Below are 17,533 nucleotides of genomic sequence, written 5' to 3' on the forward strand. Positions count from 1 at the left end.
GAGTGCTAGGAGAAATTATTTTTAAATCGTTAACCTAATACAAGCAGTTTGGAAGTGTTCTGAAAGTCTTTGTAGGACGTTTAGACATCATTTTACCAGCACTTCCCAAACTCTGTATTTTCTTGTGAAATACAAGTTTAGTGGTATAGACTGTTTTGTGTTCTGAGAATAAAAGAGCTCCATGGTTCCATAAATTTGGGAAATTATTTTAGAGTGAAACAAGATTCTTTCCTGTAAGACTCAAAAACACTATAAATATGCTAGTGCATTACTTATTTTAGGATAAGGATGAGGCTGTAGGATGAAGCATTTTCCAAGTGTATTTTGACCACAGAATCATCAATCATCATTTTATGGCATTAGAATTCAGCTGAACACAGTTTGGGAAATGCTGATCTTGCTCAATTCTTTTATTTTGCAATTGTTAGTGTTGGCTAAGTTAGTGTCTCACCTAAGGTCACTAACTTGTTATTGGCAAAGTCCAGATTCTGACTTCTGACTCCCAAATCCAGTCTATCTTCTGCTATGGTATACTGCACAATTTTAAAATATCATGATATAGGCTGGGCGTGATAGCTCACTCCTATAATCACAGCATTTTGTGAGGCTGAGAGGGGTGGATCATTTGATGCAGGAGTTCAAAATCCTGTAGTTCGAGACCAGCCTGGGCAACATGATGAAGCCCTGTGTTTAGAAAAAAGAGAAAAATTATCCAGGCATGGTGGCATACACCTGTAGCCCCAGCTATTGGAGAGGCTCAGGTGGAAGGATCAGTTGACTCCCTGAAATTGAGGCTGCAGTGAGCCATGATCATGCTACTGCACTCCAGTCTGGGCAACAGAGCGAGACCTGTCTCAAAAAAAAGAAAAAATCATGATATATTGAGTATATGTGTATTAATAATATGATTTAATGTAGGTTTAAAACATTATCATCTAAAACAGATTAGATGAAGTATAGGTAGTGTTTTGTGGCTTTCAGTTTCCCTAATCCTCACCTGCAGTACCAGAAAAATCCTGATAGATTTCACTTTCCACAGCATCTTCTTAAACTTAGTTTCTCCTTCATCCCCAAGTTCTAAAATCAGTGTGATTTTAATTGTATATGCTCCATCTGGTGGTGAAAAAGAGTGTCTGCATGCTCTGTACAAAAATTTACCCAGTGTAGTTGAAAGTAGTTGGTAGATTAAAGTGGTAATCCTAAGAAGAAAAAATTTTGCTTTAAGATATGGAGTATGGCTTTACTTGGCAATCTTTTAATGTCAGGGCATTTTCTTTTCATATGGGTCCCTTCATTGGAGTGTAGGCCTTTCTTGCACAGAACATTATCTTGTCTATAATTTCTAGTTGTTTAAAGTCAAGAAGAAATTTTAAATTGTGTATGTATTGTCAACAAACAATATTAAGTGAATAAAGCATTCTTATTATGAAAGCAGTGCAGCTTTATTGTAGAAAAATTAGCGATAATCAGTATTAACAGCTTGCTTCTAGCCTCGGGATCCTAAATAGACTTTATAATAGAGTCCTTTCTATTTGATTAATAATATTCTGTTTTAGGTGTACAGTTCAGTGGCATTAAGCACATTTATACTGTTATACAACCATCCCCACCACTCAGTTTCAGAACTTTCTGTTTCCCATACTGAAGCTCTGTATCCATTCAACAATAACTCTCCATTCCTCCCTCCCTTCAGTTCTGGCAATCACCATTCTAACTTTCTGTCTCCATGAATTTCACTAGGGAATTTAACCATTTTCAAGTGTACAGTTCATTAGCATTAAGTACATTCACATTGTTTTGCCATCATGATCACTATCTATCTCCAGAACATTTTCATCATCCCAAACTAAAATCTATACCCATTCAAAAATAACTCTCATTCTCTTCTCCCAATGCCTAGTAACAACTGTTCTACTTTCTCTCTCTAAGTTTGCCTATTCTAGCTATGTCATGTAAGTGGAATCATATTTGTCCTTTTTTGACTGGCTTATTTCACTTAGCATAATGTCTTCAAGGTTCATCTATGTTCTAGCATGTGTCAGAATGCCCTTCCTTTTAAGGCTGAATAATATTCCTTTGTATGTATAAGCCATATTTTGTTTGTCCATTCATCAGTTGATGGACACTTGGGTTGCTTTCATCTTCTGACTATTTTGAATAATACTGCTATGAATATGAGTATAAAGGGTAATTTTTTTTCACTTTTGTATTTTCTTTTGCTCTTTAACCATATATATCTTTAAAATTTAACTTAATTTTTTTGTATATATATAAAGTATATATAGTAATTTTACAATAAATTTTTACAAAAAACTTTTAATGTATATGTACACATTATATATTTATATGTATATATACATAAATATGTGTGTATATAAACATATATAGTATATATAATATATAAAATATGTATTTTATATTTAAAATTTTGGGGGGCCACTATTAAAATTTATAGGCAGTTTTGTAATCTGCTTTTTTTAAAAGGTAATAATAAATATTTTCCCATGCTGCTGTTTAAACATACAATCAGGATGAATAGTGTACTAGAGTCAGGAGGCCTGAGTGTGTGTCCTATTTCTGCTGTTGACCAAAGCAGAGTACCTTGTTAAGCAAGTTATTAAACCCCATAGATCTCTAGTTACCTCATCAGTAAATTGGGGATATAGTACTTATTTCATAACATGTTTAAGAGCAATAAGGTACTATACATGAAGTACATTTGAATTACAATGTTCTATATAAATGTACAGATTACTATTATCTGTGTGATTTAGACAGGTATTCTCTTGTTAGAAATGTAGATTAAATTTCTTTGAGTTACAAAGTTACACATTGAATAACATGCATAATTTTTGTTTCAGTCATCTCCTTAAGATATATTCCTATGAGTAAAATTATTCACTCAGAGAATATGAATATTTTTATAAATCAGGCTACATAGTTCTTACCATAGACTTTTTTCAAAAGAATTATGTAGTTCAGTTAGCAGTTGGTATGATTTTTCTCCCAGCTCTGGATTTTATCCTTTAAAAAATTCTTTTTGCTTACTTTTTCATAGGGATAGATTAGTACTTTATTGTTACTTAATATGCTTATCTTTTATTACTAGTTGAGCTAAGAATGATTTATTAATAGCAAGTGGAATTAATGGAAGAAACTTCACTTTCCTTAAATGGAGACAGAAGGATGAACTGCTTTATTTTAGATATGGAAAACAGATTTTGAATATAATATAGGTCAAATTTTAAATATTCTGATTTCTACTTTTTATTATTTTATTGAAATCTATATGTCAATTATCTATCTCAATAACTTCTAATATTGGGAATCAGCTTTATAAGAAATTTGCTTTACAGGGTTGGATTCATTCACTGGAAATGTTCAGAACTCATTTCTTGATGAGGAAAAAGCAGAACATGGCTCCCATCAAGGAAAGAAATCTGGGACCAGCAGCAAACTTTCTGTTAAAGATTTTGAGCATACTCTTGATACAGATAGCACTTTGGAAGATCTTTCTGGACATTCTGTGAGGTAAAGTTAATGTGTGCTTTATACTGTAATTCATATATAATTAAAGTTATAATATAATTGATATTCAGAAAATCCATATAATGAATTTTAGCTCAGCAATCTCCTTAACTGTGCATGTCTGAGCTACTACAAAATTGTATATATTACAAATAGACTTCAGAGCTTTGTTCACAGCTCTAATCTTGGTCTGTATATTAGAACATGGTCATGTATCATCTAAACTGTTACAACCTCTTTCTCAGAAATTCTCTCCCTCTAGTACAACCCGGTTTTCTATGCTGAATGCTGTTGTTACAGTTGTTTTCTTGGCTCAATCTTTTGACTAAGCAGCTACCTTGCTTGGGGTACTTTGTGAGGTCATAGATCAATTCTAAGTGCCTAACTCTACTTGAAGTGTTTTCGCTGGGCTACCACAAACTATCTCATTTCTTTTGTCTATCTATTTCAATTCTCATCTATTCATCCATTCTTCCAACACAGCTACTTAGCATACTTATTGTCTTATTGTTTATTTCTTCCTCTGAACTTTTCTGCTCAACTTACTAGACCACTCAGGCAGAATTTAAAATGTCAGTCTTACTGATTATGGAGCTTGCATACTGTTTTCTTCTTCTTTCTAATATCGTATATGATGCACTTAGTCTGTTGCTTACAAATAACCTTCAGTTGTTGCTAGCTGTACAGTTCCTACTCATTTGTCCGTATGACTTTTCATCTGTGCACTGGTTTTATCTTGGAAGTAGAGGCTCTGAGAAGACACAGATTTATTTTTTCCTTTTAAAGTAACTTTGGGCTTTTTCTAGTACTGTGACACATAAAGATTACCATTTTTAGTGCTTTCATGTTACAAATCATATTGCATCATTAATACCATTATTTCTGTATTTAAAATTAAATTTTATTTTCTTTGTCAGTGATTTTGGAATTTAGAAAACTTTACCTTTCCTTAAGAATTACTCTGATGATTTAACTTGACAAAATTTACAAAGTTAAACATTTCTTAATGCGATCCATAGCCAAATAAGTTTCATCAACGCCCCATACTGCAATCTAGATTTCCCCTTCCACACCCATGGAGATTCACAGGGATAAAATAATTTGAGGCTTTGATAAGGAGGAGTCCAGATTTTTCAAAACTTGTTTAATCTCCTTTTTTTTTTTTTTTTTTTTTAAAAAAACTTGTTTGGCTATAGTCACTCTTTGTCCCCAAGCTCTTTCTCTTTCTTTTTGGGAAAGCTTATTGACATTATTGGAAATATACTTTTAGAAATGCTAGTCTAGCTAAATTTTATGTGCACAGCAAATATAAATTCATCTTACAAAACCCTAAGGTGAGGTGCAGAGTACTTTGTTTTGTTTGATGTTGTGTTTTAATTATTTAATGGAAATTTGTTAAAATGATCATTCTTTTTGTGTTTCATGCATGAAATAGACTGTTGGAAATAGTATTTATCTAAAGTATGAATAGAAAATTAAGGGTCAGGTAAACACATGGGTGCCTCTCAGGTCTACTTCTATTCAAATATTTTTATACTGGATATAAGAGAAATTTTTACCTTTGAAAACTATTTCATCATTTTATTAGAAGCTAAAAGCAAACTTGTTTTGGTATATTGGGAATATAACTCTGCTAAAACGCTTTATAGAGTATCTTTGAATAATTTATTCAGTAAATAAATATTCAGTGCAAGGCAACATGCTTGATGTTATGAGAAATAATACCTTTAATGAGCTTACTTTTTCAAAGAAAGGCTAGCAACGTGTCTTGTACTGAATTAAATGCCTTAAGAGTTGTTACAAACTGTTATGTTACCTATTAGAAAGTTCAAGAAAGAGATGTATTAACAAGTAGATATAAAGAAATGAAATAAGTATTTAGAGATGGATAGTGTGAAAATTTTTTCTGAGACTCTTGGATTAACAAGAGGGTATAACAAAAGAATAGTTTTTGTCTTTTCTTACCTTTTAACATAAAATATTTGATTCTCTTTCAGAAATGTATTTTAAGACCCATATATGGCTCCAATTTTATTGCTGTAGAGTGTCTATTTTAGAAGACTTTGCTTCATGCTATAACGAGTGAATCATAATATATGTACACTGTAGAGGGAACAGTTCAGTGCTAGTTTAATCAAGCTACTCCCTTTCCATTGTACTTAGGGCAAGGTTTGTGCCGTGCTTGTGCACCACTGTAATTCTAGCAATTAGAGGAATATTCATAGTCGTTCATTCAGCATAGTGACTGTATTAACGAATAAATGCCTAAATCACAACTTTTTAAAGCTAATGTTGATAAAGTTTTTTTATTTGTTGTTCTTTTGAATGATTTAGCAGGTTTACAAAGTACTTTTCCTTCCTCTAATGTTTTTGTGGATCAAAATTTCTAGTGTCTCATCAGATAAGGGAAGATCTCAGAAAACTCCAACTTCTCCCCTGTCACCAAGTTCCCAGAAATCGTTGCAGTTTGACCTTCCAGGAACTTCTTCAGAAAGATCTAAGTCATCAGTAATGCCTACAACTATAACAGGATTTAAGCCTACTGCAGCTCTCACTGATTTGAACCTGGCTGCCAGCAGAACAACGACAGAGAATGCGGCTCCAATACCAGGTAAGTAGATCCATGCAATTGTAATTTTTAGAATACGATATGAAATTTTTTCTCTCAAAATTCCTTTTCTTTCAATTGAGTCATAGAGAAATATTATTTCAAGTGAATATGATTACTTTTCAAGTATTAAAACCTTCCAGAAATTAAATACTGAAAAGCACAAGAGATTCAGTAATGTTGACTTTTTCCCATCTTGTCAGCCAGCATTAGTCAAATCATATCTGAAAACTATGTCCCGTATGTGCACTCCTGTTTATATGTATACGTATGTATGTATACACACGTGCCTGTGCACACACATAGAAGTAAAGTACATTGTACAGGCATACCTTGTTTTATTGTGCTTGACTTTATTGCATTTCACAGATGCTGCAGGGTTTTTTTGTGTTTTTTGTTTTGTTTTTTGTTTTTACAAATTAAAGGCTCATGGCATTGAACAAATTCATCAGTGCCATTTTTCCAGCAGCATGTGCTCACTTCGTGTCCCTGTGTCCACAATTTTGATAAATCTCTCAATATTTCAAGCTTTTCATTATTACTGTATCTGTTATGGTGATCTGTGATTAGTGATCTTTGATGTTCCTGTTGTATTAATAATTGTTTTAGGTGCCACCAACCAGTCCATTTAAGAGGGAAAACTTAATGGATCGATGTTGGGTGTGTTCTGACTGCTCCACCAACTCGCCGTGTTCCCCTCTTCAACCCTCCCTCTGGCCTCCTTATTGCCTGAGACACAATAATATTAAAATTAGGCCAGTTACTAACCCTACAGTGATCTCTTAAGTGTTCATGTGAAAGGAAGAGTCACATCTCTCACTTTAAATCAGAAGCTACAAATGATTAAGCTTAGTGAGGAAGGGATGTCAGAAGCCAAGATATGCCAAAAGCTAGGCCTCTTGTGCCAGTTAGCCAACTTATGAATGCAAAGGAAAAGTTTTTGAAGGAAATGAAAGGTATCGTATGAATGAAAGATAAGAAAACACAATAGCCTTATTGCTGATATGGAGAAAGTTTTAGGGACCGAGATAAAAGATCAAGCCAGTGGCATCTTTAAGCCAAAGCTTAATCCAGCGCAAGACCCTAATCCTCTTCAATTTTGTGAAGCCTGGGAGAGGTGAGGAAGCTGCAAAAGAAAAGTTGGAAGCTAGCAGAGGCTAAAGAAAGAAGCCATCTCTATAAAATAAAAGTGCAGGGTGAAGCAAGAAGTGCTGAGGTAGAAGTTGCAGCAAGTTATCCAGAAGATAATTGATGAAAGTGGCTGCACTAAACAGATTTTCAACGAGATGAAACAACCTTATGTTGGAAGAAAATGTCATCTAGGACTTTCATAGCTAGAGAGAAGTTAGTGCTTGGCTTCAAAGCTCAAAGGATGAGCTGACTATTTAGAGGTTAATACAGCTGACAACTTAAAGTTGAAGCCAAGGCTCGTTTACCATTCTGAAAATGCTAGAGTCCTTAAGAATTATGCTAAATCTACTCTGCTTGTGCTGTATTAATGGAACAACAAAGCCTGAATGACAGCACATCTGTTTACAGCACTCAAGTTTAGTCAGTATTCTAAGCCAACTGTTGAGACCTACTGCCCAGGAAAAAAAAAGATTTTTTTCAAAGTGTTCTTTTCAAAATTTGAAAAAATATTTATTCCTGCTTATTGACAATGCACCTGGTCATCCAAGAGCTCTGATGGACATAAAAAAGGAGATTAATATTTTTATGTCCCCTAACACAAAATCCATTCTGTACCCATGGATCAAGTAGTAATTTCAACTTTTAAGTCTTCTTATTTAAGAAATGCACTGTGTAAGGCTATAGCTGCCATAGATAGTGATTCCTCTGCTGATTTGGGCAAAGTAAATTGGTCACCTTCTGGAAAGGATTCACCATTATAGATGCCATTAAGAACATTTGTGATTCGTGGAAGGAGATCAAAATACGAGCATTAACAGAAGCTTGGAAGAAGTTGATTCCAGCCCTCATGGATGACTTTCAGGGGTTCAGAACTTCAGTGGAGGAAATAACTGCAGATATGGTGGAAATAGCAAGATAACTAGAATTATAGTTGGATCCTGAAGATGTTACTGAATTGCTGCAGTCTCATGACAAAAGTTGAATGAATGAGTAGCTGCTGCTTTTGCATGAGCAAAGAAAGTAGTTTCTTGAGATGGAATCTACTCCTAGCGAAATGACAAAAATGGTTTAGAATATTACATAAACTTTAATTGATAAAGCAGTGGCAGGGTTTGAGAGGATTGTCTCCAGTTTTGAAAGAAGTTCTACAGAAAGTGGGTCAAATGCTACCAAACAGCATTACATGCTCCAGAGAAATCTTTTGTGAAAGCAAGAGTCAATCGATGCAGTAAACTTCATTATTGCCTTATTTTAAGAAATTGCCACAGTCACTCCAACCTTCAGCAACCACCCTGATCAGTCAGTAGCTGGTGGAAGGTATGACCTTCCACCAGCAAAAAGATTAGGACTTGCTGAAGGCTCAGATGATCGTCAGCATTTTTTAGCAGTACAGTATTTTTAAATTAAAGTATGTACATTTTTTTAGACATAATGCTATTACACACTTACTAGACTACAGTATAGTGCAAATATAACTCTCATATGCACTGGTAAACCAAAAAATTTGTATGACCTGCTTTATTCTGATATTTATTCCTTTGGTCTGGAACTGAACCTGCAGTATCTCCAAGGTATTGCTTTACTGAGTCCCAGTTTTTTCTACATAGGAAAACAAAGTTGATTTTGGCTCTTAAAATGACAGATGTTAGAAATCTGATGTGTAATTTCATGTTAACTTTTCCATTTGACCATTGTCATGCCCTCCAGGTTCTAAGCGCTTTTCTCCTGCTGGCCTCCATCATCGTATGGCAGCAGAACTCAGTTATCTGAATGCCATTGAGGAGTCGGTGCGCCAACTGTCCGATGTGGAAAGAGTTAGAGGCATTTCACTTGCTCAGCAGGAGAGTGTGTCTCTAGCTCAGATCATAAAGGTATTTTTGGAGTTTTCCTTTTTAGCTTTCTGTGGTTTTTCTTTTTTCTTTGCTTTTTAAAATAGTCTTAATGATGACTTAAACTACTGTGCCAAATAGAAAAAAAATAGTCTACCATATAACACCTGTAAATAAATAGTCCTGGGAAAAACTTATCAGGACACTAAAAAGATACAGTGTTTGGCAGCAGAACAATAATAAGTCATTCTCTCTCAAATACTTTGTTTTCCATGTTTTCTGCTTTGCTTAGTTAACAGTATAAAAATCGTCTAGTCAAACATTCTTTTTTTTTTTTTTTTTTGAGACGGAGTCTCGCTCTGTCGCCCAGGCTGGAGTGCAGTGGCCGGATCTCAGCTCACTGCAAGTTCCGCCTCCCGGGTTCACGCCATTCTCCTGCCTCAGCCTCCTGAGTAGCTGGGACTACAGGCACCCGCCACCTCGCCCGGCTAGTTTTTTGTATTTTTTAGTAGAGACGGGGTTTCACCCTGTTAGCCAGGATGGTCTCGATCTGACCTCGTGATCCACCCGTCTCAGCCTCCCAAAGTGCTGGGATTACAGGCTTGAGCCACCGCGCCCGGCCTAGTCAAACATTCTTAATATTGTCTCTTTTCATTGAGAGGTGAGAGAATACTGAGGGTTTTTTATTTTATTTTTTTTTTTTCCTTAAGCTTTATTTGTACCAAAAGAGAAGTTTCTGAAATCCGGGTGTTTGAGAAAGCCAGGATAATGTGGATTTTCCTTTAGCAAACAAAAATCCGGAGACGGTCTAAGCACTCTTCGTTAGTGGAACTGCTTTACAAAACAACAACAACAACAACAACAAAACCCTGAGTTCTTACCTACATAGTATAAAATACACAGATTTTAAGTGTACAGTTTTGATCAGATTTGTTTTGTTTTGTTTTGTTTTGCTTTTTTTGAGACAGAGTCTTACTGTTGCCCAGGTTAGAGTGCAGTGGCACGATCTCTGCTCACTGCAAGCTCTGCCTCCCAGGTTCACACCATTTTCCTGCATCAGCCTCCCTAGTAGCTGGAACTACAGGCCCCCGCCACAACGCCCGGCTAATTTTCTGTATTTTTAGTAGAGACGGGGTTTCACCGTGTTAGCCAGGATGGACTCAATCTCCTGACCTCGTGAACCACCCGCCTCGGCCTCCCAAAGTGCTGGGATTACAGGCATGAGCCACCGCGCCCGGCCCAGTTTTGATGCGTTTTGACCAGTGTATATACCTGTGTAAGAACCACCCTAATCAAGATATACAACCCTTACGCTGTTACCCCAGAAAGTTGACTCATGCCCATTTTCAATTACTCCCCCTTCCAAAGGCAATTACTATTCTGATTTCTGGCACCATAGTTTATTTTTGCCTGTTCTAGAACTTTGTATAAAAGGAAGTGGACTTTGAACTCTGTGTTTAGCTTATTTTCAATATCAATTTAAGATTTATCCATATTGTTTTATCAGTAGTTTTTTGTTCTGTTTTTTGCTGAGTAATATTCCATTAATATCACAATTTATCAGTTTTCCTATTGATGTATATTTGGATTATTTCCAGCTTTTGCCTGTTGTGAATATTCCTGCTATGAACATTTTTAAACAACTCTATGCATACTACATATGTTTTCATTTTTCTTATATAAGTACCTAGGAGTGTAATTGCTTGGGTCAGGTATATGAAACTTTATAAGAAACTGCCGTACAGTTTTCCAAAATGGTTGTAACACTTTACACTCTTGTAATAAATAGGAAAATTCCAGTTGTCTGCATTCCTGCTATCATTTGGTATTATCAGTCTTTTATTTCAGTCATTCTATTGAGTGTGAAGTAGTATCTCATTGTGGTTGTAATTTGCATTTCTCTTGTTACTGATAAGACTGATTGTCTTTTTGTGTATTTATTGAGCATTCTTTTGTGAATATCTGTTCAAATCTTTTACACCCTTCATTATGGGGTTGTCTTTTTAATTATTGATTTATAGGAGTTGTTCATATATTCTGGAAACAAGTCCTTTTCAGATGTATTGGAAATATTGTATTCCAGGTCTTGGCTTATCTTTTCACTTTTTAAACTGTGTCTTTGAGAAATAGAAGTTTTAAATTTTGATGAAATCCAGTTTTTAGTTGCTTTCTTTTGTGGTAGTACCTTTCGTTTTCTAAGAAATCTTTGGGCTGACTGTGGTGGCTCATGCCTGTTATCCGAGGACTTTTTGGGAGGCCAAGGCAGACAGCTCACTTAAGTTTAGGAGTTCAAGACCAGCCGGGGCAACATGGTGAAATCCCGTCTCTACTATAAATACAAAAATTAGCCGTCCACGGTGGTGTATGCCTGTAGTCCCAGCTACTTGTAGGGCGGGGGGGCAGGTCGGCTAAGGAAGGAGAATCGCTTGAGTCCAGGAGGCAGAGGTTGTAGTAAGCCAAGATTGTGTCATTGGACTCCAGAGTCAAGCCGTGTGTCAAAAAAAGGAAGGAAGGAAGGGAGGGAGGGAGGGAGGGAGGGAAAGGTGAGGAGAGGAGGGGAGGGAGGGGAGGGGAAGGGAAAGAAAGAAATCCTACACTAAGATACTAAGATATCCTAACATTCTCTTATGTTTTTTCCCAAAAGCTTTATAATTTTAGCTTTCATATTTACGTGTGTAATCCTTCTCAAGTTAATTTTGGGGTTTGATGTGAGGAAGAGAGTTAAAGTTTGTTTTTCCCTAATAAGGATATTCAATTGTTCCAGCACCATTTTATTAAAAAGACTTAAATTACCTTAATGCCTTTATCAATGATTAAGTAATCAATTATGTGTAGATCTATTTTTAGACTTATTTTCCATTGATCTATTCATCTATCCGTAATGTCAGTACCATATTGTCTTTATTACTGTGGTTTTTTAGTGAGTCTTGAAATCAAGACATAATTCCTCCAACTTTGTTTCTTTTTTTCAAAGATGATTTTGGCTATTCTAGGTTTTTTACATTTCCGTGTAACTTTTAGAATCAGTTTGTCAGTTTCTACAAAAAAAAAACAAAAAGCCTGGTAGGATTTTGATTAGAATGGTATTGAATCTATAGATCAGTGAGTCTGGGGAGAATTCACATCTTAACAGTGTTGCCTTTTCTAATTCATAAACATGATATATTTTTCTATTTATTTAAATCTTTGACTGTTTCTCTCATTAGTATTACAGTTTTCATTGTAGAGGTCTTACACATTTTAAAATTTATTCCCAAATATTTTATGATTTTTGATGCTATTTTTTTTTTTCAGTTTCCTTTTCTGTTTGTTCTTCCCAAAAGACTTGTCAGACAGTTCTTGGTGTGGTACTGTTCCCATATTTTGCAGAGATACCATCATTCCTGCCCTCCTCCCGCTAAATAGCAGTAGTGTTGTCCAATCATTGTGACAGCAGAAACTCCCTGGACATTTCCAGATGTTTCCTGGTAGAGGGTGGGGAGGGACTAATGCCAACTTTGTTGAGAATCATTGTATTGAGGAAATGACCCCATTGTAGTGGAGGGCCATACTGACCTTGAAATCTGAGTCAGCACTGAGGTTTTCTGCCACTTTGGACATACATTATAATTTTGGGTTTCCAGATTTGGGCAGAGCATTACCACAGCCTTACATACAGCCTTACCGCAATTTTTTGTTTTCTTTTGTTTTGTTTTAATTAAAAAAAAAAATAGAGATGGGGGGTCTCACTATGTTGACCAGGCTGGTCTTGAGCTCCTGGCCTCAAGTGATCCTCCCATCTTGGCCTCCCAAAGTGCTGGGATTGCAGACATGAGCTATTGCGCCCAGCCCTTACCACCTTTTGAAAACCTCTATTATTTAGCACTATTTCAAAGGAGATGAAAAAATATATATATTTATAGATAATATTGTGTGGAATTGTGGTAAGAAAGGGTCCTGGTGACAAGGAAACCTTATATGGGGACATCTTTTTTTTCATGAAACTACTACTTCAAAGTCAAAATAAAAGAATCATAAAATTGTGAGATGTGAGGCATTATTTTTATTTTTACACATAAGACATTTTTTTATGTCTTCCAAAAAGTTGGGTGCTATAGCCTTTGCTTTCTAACCAGCTTTTTGGTATTAATTCTTAGTCCTATATACACTGGAAATTTTTTATATTACTACATTATTTGGCACATGGGAGGTGGTCATTAAATATTTTGATAAATGGTAAGTGGCTGTTGACTATTCTTTTTACTCTCTTTCCTTTTGGTTCTAATTAGTTGCTTCAGATGATTTGTATTAGTAAGAGAGCATGGTGTGTGTTATAGTCACTGTGTTAAAATAGTTTAGTATTTGAGAATTAACATTTGACCATTACTTTGAAGGCACAACAGCAACGCCATGAAAGAGACTTGGCCCTCTTGAAACTGAAGGCTGAACAAGAGGCTCTGGAGAGTCAGAGACAATTAGAAGAAACCCGAAACAAAGCAGCTCAGGTAACTTATTTTGCAGCAGGTTCTTGTTTTTTAAACCTAAATTTGTATCTTAGAAATTACTTTAGCATTCTTTTAATTATATAGGAGAAAAAAATATATATATATAAAAATAATAAAATTTTAGTACTTTTTGTGGGATAATTCCATGTCATTTGATTTTTGTTACAACCTTCTGAAATAAACTGTCAAGACTCATTTCCAGTTTAGGGAAATGGCAACTGAGGTACATTGTATTTACTTATCCACAGATACAGTAACTTGTGAACAGTGGAGTTAAGACTTAAATCATGAAATCTGGATTGTAGTAAAGTGTTTTTTACTACAAATAAGACATGAAATAAATTTATAAATTAAAATTAATTTGGGAGGCGGGGAAACTAAAACATAACTTCTTTTTTAAACCCCTTTTATTTAAAGGTCCATGCAGAATCATTACAGCAGGTGGTTAAATCACAACACGAAGTAACTGAAGTCCTACAGGAAGCAACATGTAAAATAGCAGCTCAGCAGTCAGAGACCGCTCGCCTTACCACAGATGCAGCACGTCAAATCTGTGAGGTAGATGCCATTGAGAACCCTTCTCTTTTTAGTTCTTTTTAGTCAATCTGAGTAACTTTGGTCTTTAGTAATGGGTTTCTAATATCTTAGTAAATGCATACTTTGAATTAGTGACTTTTAGTGGGGGACATACCCTATCGAAATAAGAGGCACCATTGACTGTGGTGTGTTGTACATGTGAATGTTACAGAGGCAGAAAAAAGATGAAGAGCTCTAAATTTCCACCCTCTGGTAAGCTTTTTAGAAAAGTATGAACTTTATTGATGTATAATTTATAAGCAATAAAATGTACCCATTTTAAGTATGCAGTTTGGTGAGTTCTCTCTCTCTCTCTCTCACACACACACACGCACACACACACACGTATCTCCCTATAACCATCACCACAATCCAGAAATAGCATATTTCTGTTACTTCAAAAAGTTTCCTCATGTCTCTTTGCAACCAGTCCCTAATCTCAGTCCTGGGGAACCACTGATCTGCTTTGTGTGAAGATGTTTCATTTTTACCCACAATGATATTAGTTACTGTCTTTTCTATAACAGGGGGACAGCCAGAAGTAGTTTTATTGCTGTCTCTACATAGGATATCACAATTCGTAATTGATACAGTTTCACTTTATTTTAGCAGTTACACGTTTTTAAACCAAAAGTTAGTACTATTTGTAAAATGACTTGGTTATTGGAAATCCATGAACCTACTATATGTTGGGTATTATGGAGTTGTACGTTTCAGTATAAAATTGAGTCTCCTTTCTCAAGAAAATTTTAATGTAGACAACATTAACAAAGATTTCAAAACACTTTAAGTCATTAGTAAAAGGAATAGCTCAAAGTAGTGCTTGAACAAATACCGAATGAATAGTACATGCAGCACTTGCAGTAGTGGTTAAGAGTAGGGAAATGTACTTCACCTGTTGGTCAGCAAAGAGTTAGAAAGGAAGTAGTAATTAAATTGATTCTTGAAGGAAGATTTAATTTTTGGCTTATTACTGCTTATGATATGCTTTAAAAGGTTTTCTGTCTAATTCATAGATTGTTACAGCTAGGTGAAACCTTAGAAATCATGTAGTCCAACTCTGTTTTTACAAGATGAAGTTGTTGAGACTTAAAGAGGCTAAATGACTTGTCCACAGTATTTCGTCTCTTAGTGGCAGAATTTGCTTGCTCTCAAGTCAGTGATCTTTCTTTCCAAGACACTATGCTCCTTCTCAGTTCTGTGACCTTACCTTCTAATGCATTTGCCTTTCTGGTGTGTGTTCATGTTTAGATGGCAGAGTTGACTAGAACTCATATCTCAGATGCTGTCATGGCTTCAGGAGCTCCCCTTGCAATACTGTATGACCACCAACGGCAGCACCTTCCAGACTTCGTGAAACAGCTGAGGACCAGAACTGAAACAGATAGGTTAATATTCATTCATTCAGCAAATATATAATGACTGTCTGTTAGGTTAATATTCTTTCAGCAAATATGTAATGAGTATTTGTTGTCATAGGCATTATTTTTGGTTGGGAATACAGTTATGGGCATCATCCGGTAGGGAAGATAAATATTACTCAAATATTCAGTTAAGTGAATGAATACTTATACACTGATTTAAGTGTTCTGAAAGAAAGGAACACATGTCTCAGAGATATGTAACATAGGAATTTGAATAGCCTGGGGGTGCCAGCAGGTCAGAGGGGGCTTTCCTGAGGAAATAAAGCTTGTGGTAAAGCTTGTGGTGCAATCTAATAAATGAGGAGTTAGTAATGTAAAGGAGGTAAAGAATAGGTAGATGAAAAGCCCTAAAGGAAGAAGGAACATGGCATATTTAAGAAAAGAAATAAAGACCATTGTGGCTGGAGGCAGGGAGCAAAGAAGATGGTATGAGATGATGCAGGGATCAGATCATGGTATAGGACCTTGCGGACTTAGGATTTTGGAGTTTATTCTAGGAGCAATGAAGTCATTAAAGAAATTATTTTTGGCAGGACTGGGTGACATTACCATATTTGTGTGTGTGTGTTTTTCTTAATCATATTTTGACTGTTTCTAATTCTTAGATTTTAAGTCTCTGTTTACATTCATTGATACTAGGAGTGATTTGTGTTTACTTCCCTAGTAAAACAGAAGACATTCTTTAATGTGTTGTAAGTTATTTTATAATATCTATTTGTTCAAGATTTTATGTCATATTGCTAGTAAGCAATACTTAAAATCTTTCCATTATTAGAGACTTTGAATGTTTAATCAGTTTTTATTTTATTTGTAGGAAAAGTCCATCTGTTTCACTCTCTCGGAGGAAAGAAGGGACCCTTGACTCAAAGCATCAAAAGTATTCCCCTTCATACGATAGTTATTCTGAGTCTTCAGGATACAAGAATCATGATAGAAGGTGAGACAATTTGATTTGTCAGTACAGTTTAGTAAACGCTGATAAATGGCTTAAACATAGCTTTCTTTGATTTCTTAATATTGTTTATTTAAATAGAACAGTGTGTTCCCTTCAAAATGCTGGCTTCCCTAATTAGCCAATTTACAAAATAGTTGGTCCGTGTAATAATGTAACTGCTGTTCCTTGAGAACCTACATTGTATAAGCATTGTATAAATTGTTCTTCCTGCATATAATATTCACAGCAGCCTTCCAAGGCAGATGGTATTATCCTTATAGGTTAGAAAACTGAAGCTCATGGAGATGTTAAGAAACACATTCAAGGTCACATAAATAATGATACATCAAGGAATTGCACCTTAATTTATCTGCCTTCAAAGACTGTGTTTATTGTACATTTCCTTGCTGACATTCATATTTCCTGATGTTACAAATTTTTATTGTTATAAAAAATATTGAATAGGCCGGGTGTGGTGGCTCACGCCTGTGATTCCAGCACTTTGGGAGGCTGAGGTGGGCAGATCACCTGAGGTGAGGAGTTCAAGACCAGCCTGGCCAACATGGTGAAGCCCCATCTCTACTAAAAATACAAAAATTAGCCATGGGTGGCGGCGTGTGCCTGTAATCCTGTAAGCTACTCAGGAGGCTGAGGCACAAGAATCTCTTGAACTAGGGAGGCAGAGGTTGCAGTGAGCCAAGATCGCACCACTGCACTCCAGCCTGGGTGACAGAGTGAGACTCCGTCTCAAAAGAAAAAAAAAATTGAATAGCTTGTCATTGGTAGTTAGTGTGATATGAATGGCTATAGCTTTCAATTATGGTTCCATCTCGGATTAGAAGATTTTAGAGGCTACTTTACAGCATTTTTACAGGTAACATACTGACATTGTCAAGTATAGTAAAACACCAATTTAAAAAATTAAATAATGAAACTAAAAGACGTGAAAATGTGGGAAAAGTACCAAAAGTTATTGAGTAGCTATTATGTCTCTGAAATTATCTGACTTTCATTTAACC

The 17,533-nt window shown here is 35.5% G+C and overlaps 1 protein-coding gene across 11 annotated transcripts in view; it reads left to right on the forward strand.

Annotated features, from left to right (window-relative positions):
* CEP350 (centrosomal protein 350) overlaps positions 1-17,533 on the forward strand; it is a 161,274-nt gene that overhangs the window by 74,436 nt on the left and 69,305 nt on the right. For all 11 annotated transcript variants that reach the window (XM_028851021.2, XM_078001058.1, XM_078001059.1 and 8 more), the window contains 7 exons: positions 3,357-3,531; positions 5,919-6,139; positions 8,975-9,138; positions 13,470-13,580; positions 13,998-14,138; positions 15,408-15,544; positions 16,395-16,517. In XM_028851021.2, the coding sequence (XP_028706854.2) occupies positions 3,357-3,531; positions 5,919-6,139; positions 8,975-9,138; positions 13,470-13,580; positions 13,998-14,138; positions 15,408-15,544; positions 16,395-16,517 (1,072 nt within the window). The remainder of the gene's footprint in view (positions 1-3,356; positions 3,532-5,918; positions 6,140-8,974; positions 9,139-13,469; positions 13,581-13,997; positions 14,139-15,407; positions 15,545-16,394; positions 16,518-17,533) is intronic.

The sequence above is a fragment of the Macaca mulatta genome, chromosome 1 (assembly GCF_049350105.2).
Source record: "Macaca mulatta isolate MMU2019108-1 chromosome 1, T2T-MMU8v2.0, whole genome shotgun sequence".
NCBI classification, from domain to species: Eukaryota; Metazoa; Chordata; class Mammalia; order Primates; family Cercopithecidae; genus Macaca; species Macaca mulatta.